This window comes from Gadus macrocephalus, chromosome 8 (assembly GCF_031168955.1).
Source record: "Gadus macrocephalus chromosome 8, ASM3116895v1".
Classification (NCBI taxonomy): Eukaryota; Metazoa; Chordata; class Actinopteri; order Gadiformes; family Gadidae; genus Gadus; species Gadus macrocephalus.
The window spans coordinates 13,115,069-13,133,749 of NC_082389.1; the positions used below are offsets into that span (position 1 = coordinate 13,115,069).

General features: G+C 48.2%; 3 protein-coding genes across 7 annotated transcripts; 2 read left to right on the forward strand and 1 right to left on the reverse strand.

The window, feature by feature from the left end:
• Window positions 1-52: 52 nt before the first annotated feature.
• Window positions 53-8,013, forward strand: klhl18 (kelch-like family member 18). The gene is made up of 10 exons (XM_060059145.1): window positions 53-586; window positions 1,787-1,917; window positions 2,254-2,394; window positions 3,648-3,846; window positions 3,985-4,145; window positions 4,480-4,616; window positions 5,141-5,363; window positions 5,982-6,086; window positions 6,422-6,533; window positions 6,929-8,013. Exons 1-10 carry the CDS (start codon window positions 452-454, stop codon window positions 7,313-7,315), a joined length of 1,731 nt encoding a protein of 576 aa, XP_059915128.1. The 5' UTR covers window positions 53-451; the 3' UTR covers window positions 7,316-8,013.
• Window positions 8,014-8,179: 166 nt separating this feature from the next.
• Window positions 8,180-13,836, reverse strand: bfsp2 (beaded filament structural protein 2, phakinin). 4 transcript variants are annotated; one of them, XM_060059151.1, is made up of 7 exons: window positions 12,927-13,836; window positions 11,841-11,923; window positions 11,100-11,256; window positions 10,486-10,647; window positions 9,707-9,835; window positions 8,940-9,206; window positions 8,180-8,649 (listed from the first exon to the last, which is right to left on the reverse strand). In XM_060059151.1, exons 1-6 carry the CDS (start codon window positions 13,377-13,379, stop codon window positions 8,961-8,963), a joined length of 1,230 nt encoding a protein of 409 aa, XP_059915134.1. In that variant the 5' UTR covers window positions 13,380-13,836; the 3' UTR covers window positions 8,180-8,649; window positions 8,940-8,960. The 4 variants fall into 4 exon arrangements, with proteins under 4 accessions (XP_059915134.1, XP_059915133.1, XP_059915131.1 ...); XM_060059150.1 differs by having other exon boundaries at window positions 8,921-9,206; window positions 12,927-13,832; XM_060059148.1 differs by having other exon boundaries at window positions 8,965-9,206; window positions 12,927-13,829.
• A 1,730-nt stretch (window positions 13,837-15,566) lies between these two features.
• Window positions 15,567-17,822, forward strand: ccr9a (chemokine (C-C motif) receptor 9a). 2 transcript variants are annotated; one of them, XM_060059146.1, is made up of 3 exons: window positions 15,567-15,696; window positions 15,911-16,018; window positions 16,287-17,822. In XM_060059146.1, exons 2-3 carry the CDS (start codon window positions 15,977-15,979, stop codon window positions 17,391-17,393), a joined length of 1,149 nt encoding a protein of 382 aa, XP_059915129.1. In that variant the 5' UTR covers window positions 15,567-15,696; window positions 15,911-15,976; the 3' UTR covers window positions 17,394-17,822. The 2 variants fall into 2 exon arrangements, with proteins under 2 accessions (XP_059915129.1, XP_059915130.1); XM_060059147.1 differs by having other exon boundaries at window positions 15,589-15,696; window positions 15,977-16,018.
• The last annotated feature ends 859 nt before the right edge of the window (window positions 17,823-18,681 follow it).

Below are 18,681 nucleotides of genomic sequence, written 5' to 3' on the forward strand. Positions count from 1 at the left end.
TGTTGATTGGGTCAGCCCTCGAAGCCATGCCCACCACTGATGAGAACGGGCTTCGATTGGAGTGAAACGCATTCCAATCATGCTGAGTATCAGGTGTTTGAAAGGTTGTTATGGAATGTCACTGGGCCTGTGGGTTGAGGTTAGATTTGGAGGCCGTAAATAAGTAAACCGATTTGATCTGGTTGTTAGACATGCTCGCATCAATAGTTGAATACAGTTATAAATTCAAGGCTCAATCATTTGTGTATCGACAATATGTCAAAAAGTGAAAAGCCATGGTAGAACGACTGGGAAACAAGTATCGTTATAGTGTCGGCTGTGCCTTTACTTTGAAAACCCCTGTCAGCTGGCCGGTGTCGTTCGCGGCGCTTCCTGTCTTCCTACGGTGTAGCGTCGCGGCCACTCTGCCCCTTGCTATGCGAGTACGAGACCCGCTGAACCTGTTACCCTCATGACGATGGGAGACGTTATATGCGAAGAATTGGAGGATCTAGTACACTTCTCGGTCCATGATTTGCCCGGTCGCGGATATGCCGTCATGGAGGAGATCCGACGGCAGGGGAAGCTGTGTGACGTGACGCTCAAGGTAACCAGAGATAGAAGAACTAGTAGATCCTGAAGGCTAGTTAGCTAGCCACCAGTTTACACCCCGTCTACACACACAAGCTAATGACGCGGACTCACCAGCTCGTACATAATCACCATTGGTGCAGGCTTTTCATTTAATTAACCCTAAGGTTTTGCGAGGTTACCATGGTTACCAGAGGGCTTGTCATGCGGAAGATAAAGTATGAGATCAACCTGAACGGGATAAGTGTCAAACTGGTAACATTGTATTCAGTGGCCACCATCCCTCAGTTCAACTTATGCATTAATTATTCACTGTCATTACGCCGGTAATAATTCATTATTAAATTGACATTTAACAGGAAGTGGCCTATAGTCAGGAAACGGAAACAACTGGAAAGTAATTTGGAGAAACGATTGAGCCTAAATTTCCTGTCAGCTGAGTGGACAAAGTCCCCTATCCACACTTATTGTGCAGCCCGTGTTGAGCCCTTCCTTTGTTACTTCACTAGAGATGGCCAGTGGTGACAAACTCTAACCTAGCTAGTTAACTTCCCTAAAGATGACCCAAACAGGATGCAATGGGTTCACTTTCACTGTACCACTATTGGTCAACAGCAGTACATTCGTACACATTGGCAAATTATTAAGCACAAAATTCGCTTTATTAATTGACTGTGTTGACAGACAGTATATTATAATTATCATTTTTTCTTTTGTCAAAAGAAGACGTCATGAGGAAACACAGGTGGAATACCTCTCTGATAGTTGGGTGTTTCCTGGCTGGAAGGGAAAGCTTTACCGCTGACCTACATATTATTGTAATCAGGATTATGCTAGATTAAATCAATGGTTTATCCCGGGGGGGGGGGGGGGATTTAACATCAAGCAGCTCTGTACACCGTGTATCACATAATCAATGTCAACCAACTAATATGGATGTGTGGTTTTATCAAGTTATCATGAGTTGGGTGTCCACTGGTATTAATTTCCTAATACAAATACAGCATGAGATTGAATTATGTTATTGATTCATGAAAAGTGTCAATTTCTCCATTCAAATTTTCATGAGATCTAATGATGCAATACGACACATATCGGCAGTGGTAGTCATTTTGGTAGTCATTAATTCTATGCAGCCCTCGCATGGGCATAAGTACATCAGGTTCTGTGTTGACTACATTGAGTGGAAGTGACGTCGGCCTGTCTCCTCCGGCAGGTCGGGGATCACAAGTTCAGCGCCCACCGGATCGTCCTGGCGGCGTCCATACCCTACTTCCACGCCATGTTCACCAACGACATGGTGGAGTGCAAACAGGACGAGATCGTCATGCAGGGCATGGACCCCAGGTGAGCCCAGGCACACGATACACCCACTGTACACCACTGATGGTCGTACTGGGCCTCTCCCAGTGCCCACCAGAAGAAGACTGGTTGTACTGGGCAGCTCCCCGCGTGTCCACCGGTCGAAGACTGGGGTTGGACTTGGCAGCCTGCCAGTGTCCAACAGTAGAAGACTGTGATTGTACTGGGTAGCTCCCAGTTTCCACCAGTAGAAGACTGTTGTTGTAGTGGGCATCTCCCATTGTCCATCAGTAAAAGTCTGTGGTTGTACTGGCTAGCTCCCAATGTCCACCAGTAGAATACGTACTGGTTGAATTCTAAACGTTGCTATTCTCTCCCCAGTGCACTAGAGTCTCTTATAAACTTTGCATACAACGGCCACGTGGCCATCGACCAGCAGAACGTCCAGTGCCTGCTGATCGGTGCCAGCTTCCTGCAGCTCCAGAACGTGAAGGACGCCTGCTGCTCCTTCCTCCAGGAGAGGTGAGCCATCCTCCCTGTTTGTCCCACTCTCTGCCCCCACAACCAGTGAGGGAGTGGTGTTTGATACGGTTGACGAAGGCCATGTCCACGCCATAACGGCCGAATGTAAAGCCGGCTACTTTAGAATGCTTTCGAAATCTGTCAGTGTTTTCAAATGCCCTCCGTTTGCGTGCGTACACTACAACATGAGATTCTGAATGTCTTTTAAACAGTTTTGTGGAAGGAAATTCCGTTTTAGTTTAGGTGTTGACGGAAGAGTACACAATATCTGAACAGCATCTTTTTTGGAGTCAAATTCCACTACGTCTCCTTGTTTGAGGAATCAAGTAGTCAAATTAAGCGGTTCCGCTGCAAAAATTCAAACACACAAATGATTAAATATCCTGATGTAAAAGACTCTCATTAGGGCAGATACGTTGATAATATTCTGTACGTTGTCCACATGGACACTGTCATACATGATAATACAATTACAGTACTATCATTCCATGTAGGGCTGGGCGATTTGGCCTAAAAATAAAATCTAACTAATGGACAATTTACGATTTAAACCTCGATTTATTTTTTCTGTTTTTCTCTAAACAAATTAAAAAGACCAAGGCAAAATTTAAATACATATTTTCTTTATTAACACAATAAAAATAAATGATATTACCAAGTAATCTAGGCCTATGTGAACCAATCAGTTGTTCGAGGATAAAAAATTATCCTATTATTATTGTATATCCTGTTATTATTGTGCATTAAGATTTTTTTATATCAAACTGAAAAAAAAAGATCTTGTAGGCCATCCCTGAAAAACTTGTAAAATGCGATCGACTTTCTACAAACCTTACACGGAACAGTTTGTTCTATGTCTGACTGCTTGTACCCGAACCACTTCCATACAACTGAAGTAGCACCCTTTTTATGAATGAGTTCTTCATCTGTGTTCGTGGACATTTTTATGGTAGGGGAGATCCGGGTCGAAAACCACGGAAGGCTTTCACGTCAAATATCGTCACTACGTTCAGCACGCAAGACTGACCAACCCCGCGAAATTTCATGTAATGACGTCCCACCGTTCAAATGTTATCCCCCAAACCTGTTTTCGAGGTTCAGCCATTTCACAAACCATAGCAAAGTAAAAATGCAAATTAATCGTTTAAACCGAAAAAATCGCCCAGCCCTAATTCCATGCTGCCCGACCAATGTGTTTAATCAGCCTTAACAGAAGCCTTCCGTCCTAACCCTCTCCTCCTCCGGTTCCGAAGGCTTCACCCAAAGAACTGCCTGGGCGTGCGGCAGTTTGCCGAGACCATGATGTGCACGACGCTGTACGACTCGGCCAACTGCTTCGTCCACCAGCACTTTGCGGAGGTGTCACTGTCGGAGGAGTTCCTGAGCCTGCGGGGGGAGGAGCTGGTGGAGCTGGTGGGCTGCGATGAGCTCAACATCAAGGCGGAGGAGCAGGTGGGGTCAGGGGTCAAAGGTCAGACCTTTGATGCGCGAAGATTGAAATATCACTAGCTCTCATTTGGGTCTGAACTTAACGTGTGTGTGTGTGTGTGTGTGTGCCCGTGCATGTGCATGTGCACCCGCATCCCCTAGGTGTTTGAGGCGGTCTTGGCCTGGGTCCGGCATGACCCGAAGGAGCGGGAGGTGCTGCTGCCAGAGCTCCTGTCCAAGATCCGCCTCCCGCTGTGCCGGCCGCAGTTCCTAGCGGACCGCGTCCAGCAGGAGGAGCTGGTGCGCTGCTGTCATAAATGTCGGTGAGTGACGTCACCGGGTGAGGATTCACTTCCCCGTCATTTCCTGGTGAAAGGATGGGGCCGGGGCCGGACCAAAATGACTGGGCTCGATTCACATGTCCCTAGAGGTCCCTATCGCCTATCCCTACCTGACTACCTGTAGGATTCCTTGAGAAAGACGCCGAACGTTAATAGCTTTGGATAAAGCCTCGGCTGAATTACAGAATAGTAGGTCAAATGGCGTCTGAATTTTCTGCGATTTCGTTCAAAATGTCTAACTGGTAGTGGCTTTTAACAGGCTTTTAACCTGGTACTGACGGCGTGCGTCCGCCGCTGTGCTTCCCGTTTCCTCCAGAGACCTGGTGGACGAAGCCAAAGACTTTCATCTCATGCCCGACCGCCGGCCCCACCTGCCGGCCTTCAAGACGCGCCCGCGCTGCTGCACCTCCATCACGGGCCTCATCTACGCCGTGGGAGGCCTCAACAGCTCTGGTACGACCCAGCCTGGCAGGCCACACTGCTGCCCTGTCCTCCCTGGAGACTGACATGTAGGGGATAGTCTTTGATCCATCAGTAAACTATTTGCTATAAAACACAGCTGTTTTATCTTCTGTAAAACTTTAAATACAGTATGTTGATGGATCACGGACAAACTGTTTCAGAACATGGCTGTTTTATCCTCGCTGTGGCTTCACATTTAGCTCATGGTATGTTGATGGATGACAGACTATCTGTTGGTCATGTACATAGATTTTCCATGTACATAACCAACAGATTGTGTGTAGTTCTTGCTCTTCAACACATGAATTTCCCTTCTGGGATTAAGAAACCAGTGTTTTCTGTTAATTGTAATTTGTTAATCGCTTCAACTGTCAATCTCTAATTTAACTAAAATGGGAGTTTAAACTACACATTTAACATATTGGCAAATAATGAGAGGATTGCCTCAACTATTTAAAATCAATAAATCACCTCAGATGGAGACATGCTGAGTTCTGTTTCTCTTCTTCGTTCAGGGGACTCGTTAAACATTGCGGAGGTCTTTGACCCTATCGGAAACTTTTGGGAGCGATGCCAGCCAATGAAAACGTCACGGAGCAGGGTGGGCGTGACTGTTGTCAACGGGCTGCTGTACGCCATTGGGGGATTTGATGGCCAATCGCGGCTCAGCACGGTGGAGGTCTATAACCCGGAGACGGACACATGGGCGCGGGTTTCCAGTATGAACAGCCAGCGCAGGTCGGTGGAAACACGCCTTAGTCAGTGTGCAAGACACTGTCGACGGGTTCAGAGAGTAGGGCTGATCCTGGTCTGCTGCACACTGTGTCGTCCATCTTGTGAAAGTTGGATGGCGGCCATTCCTTGCATAGATTTGCATGATTTTGCATAAATAATGTATTTTAAAGCTGTCAAACAGCGGGCTTCACTGGTTCTTGGATGGGAAATTTGAGGAAATTTGGAGAAACCAGTGACTGGATTCGAGTAGATATTTGAATATCATTCCTCTACAGAATTCCAGAATTTTCAGAATTCCTAGAAAAGGTTTCATGAAAATAAGATTAATAACAATTAATTAAAGGTTTCATGAAAATAATATTAATGGGCCTTGTTTTTCTGATTTTAATTTGATAAGATCTTCTTCTTGCTTATTAAGACCTTTTGAGTCAACTCGACCTGTTGACTTCGTTACTAGCAGTTGAGGTTGAATTGACTCAAAAGGTCACAATGTCTCTTCATCACAAGAAAGAATACACTTGAGCGTGAACATGATGCGTTGTACAGCAAGAGGTACTTGGGGTTTCCCCCCCCCCCCCCCCCCCCCCCGCCCTCTTATTCTCACGCACTCTTTCTCTCCAGCGCCATGGGAACCGTGGTGATTGACGGCCACATCTACGTGTGTGGAGGCTACGACGGCAAGTCTTCCCTGAACTCAGTGGAGTGCTACTCCCCAGAAACAGACCGGTGAGTACCACTAACCGGCTGCGCTCTCCCCGTTAAGACCTTTTGACTCAGCATGGGTACTTGGGTTAGTTATTAGACGAAATAAGTCACCTAATGGGGAAATACCAGGGAAACGGTTTGAAAGCGATAAAGAAGCCCAGGCAATGTCCCTTTAGCAAACACACAAGAGTATTTAAGTATATAAATGAGAAGGCAATGAACATGACACCGCTGTAGAAAACCGTGACACGCCTTCACGTTCTAGAGATCTCCTCATTCACCTGGACGGTGAACTTTTAACTGTAACCATGACAACCTGTCATCGGAAGTGTTGTTTTGGTGTTGTTGTCTGTCAGGTGGACGGTCGTCACGGAGATGAGTGCTTGTCGGAGCGCGGCGGGTGTCACCGTGTTCGACGGGAGGATATTCGTGTCGGGCGGCCATGACGGGCTGCAGATCTTTAACACGGTCAGTTTGGATGATGTAAATTTCGTGATACGAACACACAGTGCTGCTACAATAGTGCAGTACTAACACCATAACACCAGTATTATGTTAACACATCCGTGTAATTATTACGTCCGAAAAGCTGCTATTTGTTAAGCTGCACCTTACATTGCCGGAAGAGAACCAACACGTTCTCCATTTTGAGATCACAGACCAGGGCGGTGTCGCTCAGGGCAGATGCCCGGCAGGTCCTTTGCATCGCTGCTCATTTGCGTTGTCCTCTTCCCAGGGCAGCCACGCCCAGGCTTAGCTCCTCCCACCCAGCTCCATTCAAAACGAATGGAGCCTGTTGTTGTCGTGTCTCCCGGTGTCCCCTCCAGTTTCAACGAGCTGCTGTTCCTCCTGCCCGCCTGCAGGTGGAGTTCTACAACCACCACACGGATCGCTGGCACCCGGTGTCGGCCATGATCAACAAGCGCTGTCGCCACGGCGCCGCCGCCCTGGGCAGCCACATGTACGTCGCCGGCGGTTACGACGGCTCGGGCTTCCTCAGCGGGGCGGAGGTGTACAGCGCGGCCGCCGGCCAGTGGAGCCACCTGGTGGCCATGAACACGCGGCGCAGCCGGGTGTCGCTGGTGGCCACGTGCGGCCGCCTGTACGCCGTGGGCGGATACGACGGCCAGTCCAACCTGAACTCTGTGGAGACGTTTAACGCAGACACCAACCACTGGGCCTTCCTGGCGCCCATGGCGTGGCACGAGGGGGGAGTCGGCGTGGGATGCGTGCCGCTTCACCCTGCCTAGCTCCGCCCCCCCCCCCCTCCACTCCCTTACTCCTCCTCCTCCGTCTCCAACAACGACTAGACCTCCCAACTTCTCCTCCCCCCCTGCCCCCCCCCCCCCCCCCCCTACACACACACTCATCATCTCAGCCACTGGCACACGGACAGCCGGCGGAGACGTGTACAAACTGTCGATTCACACGCATGTAATGTCTCCATGGCGATCTGAGTAGGTACTCGCTGGGAGGTCGACGCGGCCGACGGCAGCCCGCCCTTCAGAGACCTTCCTGGTTAGGAAGCAGTTGGGTAGAACTGTGGGATTCCTCGTAAAATCTTTAGTGGCCTTTTGTGGGACTAGTTGGTGTTCTGCATATGATTTGACTGTAATTATGGATTTTACATTTGACTGTATTGACCGGAATAGCAAGAGACTGTTTTTTGGAAAAGAATTGAAATGAGACTTGAATAGGGTGAACTGCTTTGAATCTGTTTTTAAACAGTCACGTCCTTATGGGAAACCTGCCTCTGAATCTATTTATTTTATCTACACACATGTCATCACAGAACTATGGGGCCGATCACACAACTGTGGAGCTGTGTTTTGAGAAACGCCCGCTGCACTGCTGTTGTCCAATAGGACAGTGGGACTGCTGAGCTCCTTCCTGTCATCTTCCTCACGTTTTTTAAACTGTGCATAAAAGTTACAATATTTCAACTGTTTACGGCCATTCCCTGCTTGAGAAATAAGCCATCAGTTTATGTATCTGAAAATAGTTCACTGCTTTGAAAAAATTGCAATTGTAAGGGCTAAGTAGAGCATTTTTTCTGACATCCAATAATAATTGCATTCAGTCATTTCAGACGACCCAAAATGCCAGTACTACAATTTGGTATTTGGTACTTTATTTTATTTTTTTCAATGCATTACATTTTTTTTTTCATTCTTAACCTAATCATAAGGAAAGGAACAGTGCATTCGGTTATTATTCCAGCAAAGGAAAAGATATCAACAACCATGTATTTCGGAGTTCAAGGTCACAAGGTAAAAATGAAACAGTAAACCTGTAAATGTTTGGAATATAGCTAGTACATTTTAGATTTGAGTAGGCCTACATGCCACTAAACACGAGGTCCACACGCACCCCACCCAGAACTACCCTGGGATATTCTGTCGGATAACGGTTCACTATTTAATCAAGATGCTAGTGCTTCAGGTTTCTGGATTCACAGCAGAACTTGTAAACCAGGTGGTGGTCCTCGTCTAGATGTCTGGGGGGTCTCTATTGTGCTGGGCTGGCATTGGAGATTTGGGTTGTTTTTGTGGCGCCTTGGGTCTCACAGGGAGTGGCTGAGGTCCTGTCGGGAGGTTTTTGTTATTCATTACAGATTCTCTGTACCAGGCTTATATCTTCCAATAATAACAAAAAATAATGAAGCTACCAACTTCATTCCCACTTTTTTTCAAAATATAAAATCCAGTTTTGTCACAAAGAGACCAACACCTGTGCCCCATCTGTGGTTTTAGGCTACGGTACAAGATTACAGAATAACTGATATAAGAAATAGAATGTACAAACTTTATTTTACAGAACAGTCACTCTAGCTAGGTTCTGTAGGGCCAGCTTACCGTCGGTCAAGCTAACCACCTTTCTAGCTAACTGCGTGTCTCACGTGGCGTGGCAGGGCTGGTAGCGTCTCTCCTCCCAGTCAAGGATGCCGTGATAGGCGCCGATCTCCTGCTCCAGGCGAGTCTTGTTGCTCATCAGCGTATCGTAGTCGCGGCGCTGCTGGTCGATGTCGCCGCGCACCTCGCTCAGCTCCGCCTCCAGCTTGCCGACCACGGAGCCCAGGTTCTGCAGCTCGATGTCGTGCCAGTGCCTGGCGTCGCTCAGCGAGTTCTCCAGTCCTCGTTTCTGTAGAAAACAACGATTCAGACTTTTTGAGCTCGAAACTAATGTCATTACATTGCATTCATTTAGCTGTCGCTTTTATCCAAACAGACTTACAATAAGGTATTGCATGAAGAGCATCTTGCTGAACGATGCCTTGGCCTAAATGTAGGTTACATGTTTTTCTTTTAAATTATAAACATTATTTTAAACCAAATACATTGCACTTGTTGGCTAGAGTGACATACACCATGTTATGTGTTTAGTCAGTTCAATACCTCAATGCATGAACTGATATTGAGTCTTTCGCTCAGGGACCCCTCCACCAGGCAGAGCCAAGAACCCATCCTTTTCACGTTAATAATTCATATCATCTATTTTTTACAGCGTAAACCGAAAACATCAGTTGTATCCCGGACATCCACAGTTGGGTCATGGTGGCATGGGTAGCCCTCATTTACGGTTTGTTGATTAAATGTATGTTTCTAGGCCTCGCAGAGTGTGTCCGGGTGTGCTGGGCTCACCAGGGCTCTGATGGACTCGGTCTCGGCCTGGAGAGACTGGATCTTGCAGCCCGACTCTGAACACTGGGTCTTCAGGCCCTCCATCTCTTCCTGCCCGCGACTCATCTTACCGCCCAGACCGCCTTCCTGCTGAACACAAACATCATATTATGGTCGACTAGCTACTCTTCTGTTATAGTATAATAGTGACTAGATTGTATACTGTATCAGTAGTCTGTACCCTAAATACTAATCTGTATCTTGTAAATAACTAGTCTGTATTCTATGTTGTGGTCTGTATGTATTCTAGGTAGTAGTCTGTATCCTGTATTGGATAGCTAACTCTCCACCTCAAGCTGGTGTGTAGTGAGTGTTCTGGCGCCGATTGGCTGCCGTGCATCACCCAAGTGGGTGCTACATATTGGTGGTGGTTAGTGAGGTCACCCCTTCACTTTAGGCGTCTTTGAGTGTTATTAATTATTATTATTCTTCATGTTTAACCTCTGTTTTCCTTTTATTCCTAGTCTGTTTTACATAATGACTATATGCTCTGTAAGGTGACCTTGGGTGTCTTGAAAGGCGCCTCTAAATTAAATGTATTATTATTATTATTATTATTATTATTGGAGGTAGTAGTCTGTTTGTATTCTAGGTAGTAGTCTGTAATGTTTCCTTATTCTAGGGAGTAGTCTCTACCTTGTATTCCAGGTAATAGTATGTGTCCTGTATTTTAGGGAGGAGTCTGTACCTTGTTTTCCAGGGAGTAATCGGTATCCTGTAATCTAGGAGGCAGTCTGTACCTTGTACTCCAGGTAGTTGTCGGTCTCGGCGCGGTTCCTCTCGATGACCTTCTCCCAGTGGGACCTGATGTAGGCCAGGATCTGGTCCAGGTTGGTCTGGATCGGAGCCTCTGACTCGTCCACATCAAGGCCGGCCATCTGGTGGTACAGAACCCTGACGTCCTGCAGACACGGGATCAGAGGACTGGATCAGGGAGCATGTGGGGTCATCCAGACTGACACATGGCACGAGGAGCCTCATTGACTTCCTGAACATTTCAGCTGGGATTCAAACCCCCTAACCACTGGACTACCCTTCTCCTTTAAGATCCTGTTTGTATGGCTATGCTATACATATTACATGCATTATTATGATATAGTGGTTGTAATTCTTGCAGTTACATTGAACTGACATTCATTTGTCAGTTGCTTCCAACCAACACCTACTGTAGTTAATTAACTAACAAGGTGTTGGTTACTATGAGAGATCAGCGCCTCATACACATGTATGGAAAAAATCTTCTGGTACTGCAACATCAATTCGTCAAATCCTCAAACCAATGACATGACTCGCAGCATACAACCCCGGGTCGATGACGTCCACCGTCCCGCCTCCCCGGAGGTTGTGGACGCACCTCCTCGTGGTTCTGCTCCAGGTCCTGGATCTCGGCTCTCATGTTCTCCATCTGCTGCTCCAGGTCAGCCTGGGTCTCGCGGGCGTCCTCCATCACCTTGTAGAGAGAGCTGATCTCCTCCTCCACAGCCTTCCGGAAGGGTTGCTCGTTGTCATACCTGGAAACATGCATGCACACACGGGCACGCATGCACACACGGGCACACATACACCCACACAGGCACGCATACACCCACACGGGCACACACGCATACACACGGGCACACATGAATGCACATCCACACAGGCATGCATACAGGCATACGTGCATGCACACACATGCACGCGTGCACAGATAGAAATTACAAAGATTAGACTACAACGTGAAAATAAAGTTTGGTCCAAAGAAAAAGGCACCCAAGGAGTTTTTGGGTTTTTTGTGCTCAAATCTATTTTGTACTACTGTACAATAGTTAAGTCATGCTTCCTTTTTGAGACGTTACACAACACAATCAGGTTAGAGACTTAGTTTCCTCTTGCACAACATCTTGTTGCTCGGAAAAGGACAACCGTGATCACAACATCACTGACGTTACAGCTGACTGATGGGATTGAGACACCTAGTCTGTTTCAGATGACCAGACTTGAGGTCAGGTTGAAGTGCTGGGAGGGACCCATAGCTTAAAGCTGTTGGCAGTGGAATAGTGGCTTCAAGTTCGGTACGAGTCCACAGTGGAGCGGTGCCATGAGACGCTCATCTCACCTGTCCTTGAAGTCCTCAGCGCTGGCTTGGACGTTCTCCGTCTGCAGCATCAGCCTGGCGTTGTCCAGAAAGGCCTCACTCACCTAAGGAGACAGAGAGACTGCTAAGCACCTGTCTCCAGTCCGGAGGTCACTACAGAGACAGCTTTAAGGGAATGTTTTGTACACTTGAAGTCCTTTCTACCTGTCCCTCTCTTTCTCTTTCCATCCTTTCTCCTACCGGTCTGTCTCTCTGTTAAAAATCAACCTGTCTCCAGCATGTCTCCCTCTCTTGTCTTGTCTCTCTATCCTACCTGTCTCTCTGTTCCTGTTTGCACATCTACCTATCTTCTCTCTACTCCCTGTCTGTTCATGTATCTACCTGTGTCTCTCTCTCCTACCTGTCTCTCTGCCCCCTGTTTGTTCATCTAGCACTATCTGTCTCTCTGCTCCCTTTCTGTTCATCTATCTACCTGTTCTCTGCTGCCTGTCTGTTCATTCACCTACCTGTCTCTCTGCTCCCTGTCTCTTCATCTATCTACCTGTGTCTCTCTCCTACCTGTCTCTCTGCTCCCTTTCTGTTCATTCACCAACCCGTCTCTCTGCTCCCTGTCTGTTCCTTCACCTACCCGTCTCTCTCCTACCTGTCTCTCTGCTCCCTATCTGTTCCTTCACCTACTCGTCTCTCTGCTCCCTGTCTGTTCCTTCACCTACCCGTCTCTCTCCCACCTGTCTCTCTGCTCCCTGTTTGTTCATTTACCTTCCCGTCTCTCTCTCCCACCTGTCTCTCTGCTCCCTGTCTGTTCCTTCACCTACAAGTCTCTCTCCTACCTGTCTCTCTGTTCCTTCACCTACCCGTCTCTCTCCCCTACCCGTCTCTCTGCTCCCTGTCTGTTCCTTCACCTACCCGTCTCTCTCTCCTACCTGTCTCTCTGCGCCCTCTGTTCCTTCACCTACCCGTCTCTCTCCCCTACCCGTCTCTCTGCTCCCTCTGTTCCTTCACCTACCCGTCTCTCTCCCCTACCCGTCTCTCTCCCCTACCTGTCTCTCTGCTCCCTCTGTTCCTTCACCTACCCGTCTCTCTCCCCTACCGGTCTCTCTCCCCTACCTGTCTGTAGACGTCCTCCCAGTCCCTCCTCAGGGCCCCCCAGGACCCTGCGCTGGAGGCCTTGCGGTCCAGGCCCAGGCGGATCTGCTCCTCCAGCTGCTGGTTCAGCAGCTCCAGGGCCCGCACCTTGTCCCGGTACTCCATCAGGCAGCCGTTGAGGCCCTGTGAGGCCCCGGCGTGGGCGCGCTCGCCGGCGCGCGGCACCACCGCCACGGCGCTGCTCCGCATGCCCTGCAGGAACACGCTGCTGATGCCCAGGGCGCGGCGCGACACCCGCGTCCCCAGGCCGGAGGACGCCACGCCCATGTGGGGCGCGCTGCCCACAAATACCCCCCGGGGGGCCGTGGTGCCGCCCGCCGCAAAGCCCATCCTGCCGGCGGCGGCGTTGGCGGTCGGGGCGCTGGGGGAGGAGGGCTGCCCCAGGAAGGAGGATCGGCGTCGAGGAAGAGGCATGGTGTGGTGAGGCTGGAGGTGTGATGAAGAAGCTGCAGCGACCTGTGTTGTAAACAGCCAGAGAGCTGCGGCGCCGGGCCCTTTATGGTCACCAGGCCTTCTGGAAAGCCGCAGCTCTTTGTTCTGCGGGGGTGTTTGTGAGCGGGGTGGCCGGGCTGGGCCTTCTAGCGGCTGCAGGGGGCTTTGTGTTTTGGGAGAGCTGCCTCAGCACTGAGGCTCTGTCAGGAAGGCTCCATGACGCAGAAGAACCAAGAGCCTCTTTCATACCAGCCTTCTGTACCTCCACCAGCACCACATGGAGACTGAGAGATGGGTATACACACATATTTATGCATGTATCTCTATGCATGTATGTATCTATATATGAGTGTATGCATAATATGTATAAAGATTTCATTTCAGTGTGTGTGTGTGTGTGTGTGTGTGTGTGTGTGTGTGTGTGTGTGTGTGTGTGTGTGTGTGTGTGTGTGTGTGTGTGTGTGTGTGTGTGTGTGTGTGTGTGTGTGTGTGTGCTTTAGCACAGTAGCACGTAGCCTACCCAAGTGTCTACAAAGGGTTGACGCACTCATCCAGTAGCTGGTCTTAAAAACAAGTTTCTCAAGGGTGAAAACGTGTGAAAACATCTGATAAATGTATTTTTGCATGCAGTCACGAGGTGTTGCGTGAGGCTGTCTCTGTGAAACTGACATGTGTATTTCCCCACCACATTAGTCGTCTAGTCACGCCATCAGTGAACTCAACGACAGTTGAAAGCGGAAGTTGAAGAATGATAAACAACTATGCGTTTGACTAGTTTTCGTAGTTAAAAATGTTACAGTTATGCATTATTATTATTGTTATTATTAATAATATATAATATTATTTATAAGAATTATTATTATAATAATACATAAGACGTATATAGGGCTTTTCTAAGACTCAAAGACGCTTGACAAAATGAAATGTTATATTTACAAGATGATCGTACCAAATGCTTCCTAATAAGGATAGCGTTATTTAGAGGCTGTTATAAATAACAGAAGAAGCTGAAAATAGAAAATACTCGGACACAACTAAGATATGAACAATATTTGAATCGCTAATCAACACCCCGGCCCGAACGATGCTCTCAGATGATGGGCCGCCCGATGACAGCCAAACATCTGACTGGGATCACGCTTCGCATGTGTGGTCCCTACCTACAGGAAGTGTTTGAAAAGGGACATTGTTTGCCAACAGAGACGCACGTTCATAGGGCCACACACTGCCCATGAGTAAACCCACACTGCACTGCTCGCAGACCAAAGTCTTCCCTTTTTTTGGTGTCAGTGTGAAGGTGCGTCATAGTAACCCACCAGTCAACCGTCCCCCTTATCACCATGGCAACCGCCCAGGCAAGAGTGACGTCTAGATGATATATGCCTACACAGTCACAAAGTTATTTAAATAGGGAAACAAAGAAACATAATAGAGAGGTACTGTTCCCTTCATCTCTGAATATAGAGAAGTTATCGAAATCGACAAGCTTATCTTCACCCCAGGTCACGATGACGCCTCCTAGTTTCACTCAGAGCACCTGTGGAGCTGGTTTGAATTCTCCTTTGTTAGTTCCCTATATAGTACACTATATCATAAACACTATATAGGGAATAGTGAGTGAGTGAATAGGGAACGATTTCCAACACAGCTACTGTTGACACACTTTCAATGTTGAAGATACAAAATATAATATGCTGAAGATGCAAAAAATGATGCACTGAAGATAATATAATGTGATGAAGATACATAATATAATATGCTGAAAATAGTTAATGTAAATCGTTGAAGATACAGAATATGTTGAAGATAGATCAAATGACAAAAAAGTTAATCACGATCATAGATCATTGAAGCATGCGAAAGATAGAATATATAGAATATGTCAAAGATAAATAATATGATTTAAGACGATGAAGAGAATAGGCAAATAAATAGGAGAATAGCATAAGAAGATGCTCGAGAGGAAAATGGTCAAAAAAAGGTCTGGGTTCAAACCCCAATCCCCCTTCTACCTAACAGGCGTCCTTGAGCAGGATGCCGAGCCCTCCTCCATGCTGCCTACAGACCCTGTGAGGCCCCTAGAGGGTCAAACTGCTGCTATGACAAAATGACTAAATCACAGTCGGGATACGTCAGAGTCTGGAGGGGGGCAGGTAGCGTGAGATACTTCTACTTTTGTCTTCCACCCACAACGTCACCACTGTTCCCTCCCAGTCTACTATCAGACTTCTCTAAGTCAGCGGCACGAGTATCACACACCGCAAACCCTACTTCTGACATATGCCTGCTCAGCTCAAACGTAAGTGTACCCTTTATCTGTACACATTTATATTTAATATATATATCATATAATATATCAAAACAATATATATTACTGGTGCAATAGTAATGTTTTGGTCCAACTTTACTGTCATTATTCATGTGCTTATTCGCTCACACTCTGCATGAAAGCCTAGTCAAGGACATTGTTAAGAGGATGCACTTTGTGACTTAATTGCATTTGTTTTGCAAAGTGGAAATATCAAAATATCTTTGGATATCCCCCCTCACTCCGAGCTTGTTCACGTCTTTCTTCAAAGATGACATCAACTGCTGAAATGAGCACCGCTTGGGCGATCCAGGTAGGAAACCATATGATTTCTTATTGATACCCCTTAGTAAATGCTTGTTAAGAGGGGTCACTTTTTAAATTTACATGAAGGGGTTAGGCTCTAGATGATTACTGATAGATTGCAAGCCTTGGGAATCTAACCCAGTACCTTTTTTTTTGTTCCTAGAAGTAACTAGCCACTACACTAACCTGTCCCAGTGTCTCCACTCTTTGCCATCTGATTATCTCTTTGTCTGGATGATTTTAAACAGCAGTCTCTGTTATTCCTGTTTCCTCAGGATTCCTCTACTCTGGACTATACGTCCATGGTGACATCAACCATGGACTATGGCTCCATCACTCCAACAGACGACGACTATGATGATTACTCAGGGTTTTACTGTGACCGCTTCGCCGCCAGAGCCTTTAGAGCCCAGTATGAACCCCCCCTCTACTGGACCATCGCCGTGGTGGGTGGGCTTGGCAACCTGATGGTGGTGTGGACCTTCCTTCACCTCCGCCAGCGTCTGAAGACCATGACGGACGTGTACCTACTGAATCTGGCTGTGGCCGACCTGCTCTTCCTGGGCACGCTGCCCCTCTGGGCGACAGAGGCTGCCCAGGGTTGGAACTTCGGTCTGGGCCTCTGCAGGGTCAACTCGGCCCTGTACAAGATCAACCTGTTCAGCAGCACAATGCTGCTCACCTGCATCAGCGCAGACCGCTACGTGGTGATCGTGAAGACCACCAGCGCACAGAACTCCAAAAGCCAGCGGCTCTGCTACAGCAAGCTGGTTTGCGGTGCTGTGTGGCTGCTGGCTCTCCTCCTGGCCCTCCCAGAGTTTATCTTCTCCAACATCAAGGATTATGAGGAGACAAAGTACTGCAGGATGGTGTTCCCTGGAGGGAATGGGAACAGAACCAAGGTCCTGGTACTGGCTATTCAGATTATTATGGGTTTCTGCCTGCCCTTCCTCATCATGGTGTTCTGTTACTCCATGATCGTCTACACTCTTCTGAAGGCCCGCAACTTTGGCAAGCACAAGGCCATGCGCGTCATCCTTGTGGTGGTGGCGGTGTTTGTCCTCTCCAAGCTGCCGTACAACTGCAGCCTGATGCTGGAGGCCACACTGGCCAACAACGTGACCATGGCCAACTGCGACCAGATCAAGCGCCTTGACATCGCGGGGCAGTTGCTGAAGAGCCTGGCCTATGTGCATGCGTGCATCAATCCCTTCCTCTACGCCTTTGTGGGGGTGCGGTTCCAGAAGGACATGGTGAGGGTTCTCCAGGCGTACCGGTGTTGGCCGTCCACGCGTCCACTCAGTAACCTCAGCAATAAAGCCCCTCTGTCGCGGGCCTCCATGCTATCGTACCCGGACAACACCCCCACTCTGTCGCTTTAAACCCTTTCAGGACAATCCCCTTCTCTCTTGACCCCCAGGCCGACAGAGTCCATTCAGCGACAGCGCTGGCTTCTCTGTTGCAGGTTAACACTGACACTGTTGTTTGTGTGACTGTGGACATGGTCAACTGGGGACAGACGAATAGAGGAAACTCTGGTTCCCGCTCTGTTTAGTTGTGACCTTGTCTTGGTTCTCAGAGTCTCTAGTGTTTTAGGTTCATTATGTATATATTGCTGGAGATCTAAAAACATGAAAGGGTTTATGTATTATTTAAAAGGGTCTTCTAGATTCCAAAATTTTAATGTACATATGAATGATGTGTCAAGACGTATCCCATAATATCTGAATGCTGCCACTTGTACAAAGCCAAACCTTTTTTGTTCAAAAATGTTTGATGATCTGAGAATAAAATATTTTTTTAAAAGGTGACACGATTCCATATTCTTCAATGGTACTACCGTGTTTAAAAACAAATCACAATTCATCCTTATTCCAAGGTGGAACTGACCTTGAGGCAGGTCTGGAGCTCTGCGGTCCAGACCTGGGTCTAGGGGGAGGCCTATGGTCCAGACCTGGGTCTAGGGGGAGGCCTATGGTCCAGACCGGGTCTAGGGGGGAGGCCTATGGTCCAGACCGGGGTCTAGGGGGGAGGCCTATGGTCCAGACCGGGGTCTAGGGGGGAGGGCTATGGTCCAGACCGGGGTCTAGGGAGGAGGGCTATGGTCCAGACCGGGGGGAGGGCTATGGTCCAGACCGGGGTCTAGGGGGAGAGCTATGGTCCAGACCGGGTCTAGGGGGGAGGCCTATGGTCCAGACCGGGTCTAGGGGGGAGGGCTATGGTCCAGACCGGGGTCTAGGGGGGAGGCCTATGGTCCAGACCGGGGTCTAGGGGGAGGGCTATGGTCCAGACCGGGTCTAGGGGGGAGGCCTACCTCCACAGCTCTACAGTCCAGACTGTGGTCTAGGTTCAAGGTCTCTATGACAACACAGGGTTAACTGGAAGGAGTTTGATCCCCTTGTTGCGGCGGGTGGCGTGTCTGCTGAGCTGTGTTGTGGCGCGGTGTACTCAGAACTGGAGGAGATGAAACCACACAGTGATCCACTTCCTGTTGCAGCAATCTGATTGTTTACAACACACACACGCACACACCTTCACACACACACACACACACACACACAAACACAGCTAAACGAAACACACACACACAGCTAAACGAAACACACACACACACACACAGCTAAACGAAACACACACACACACACAGCTAAACGAAACACACACACACAC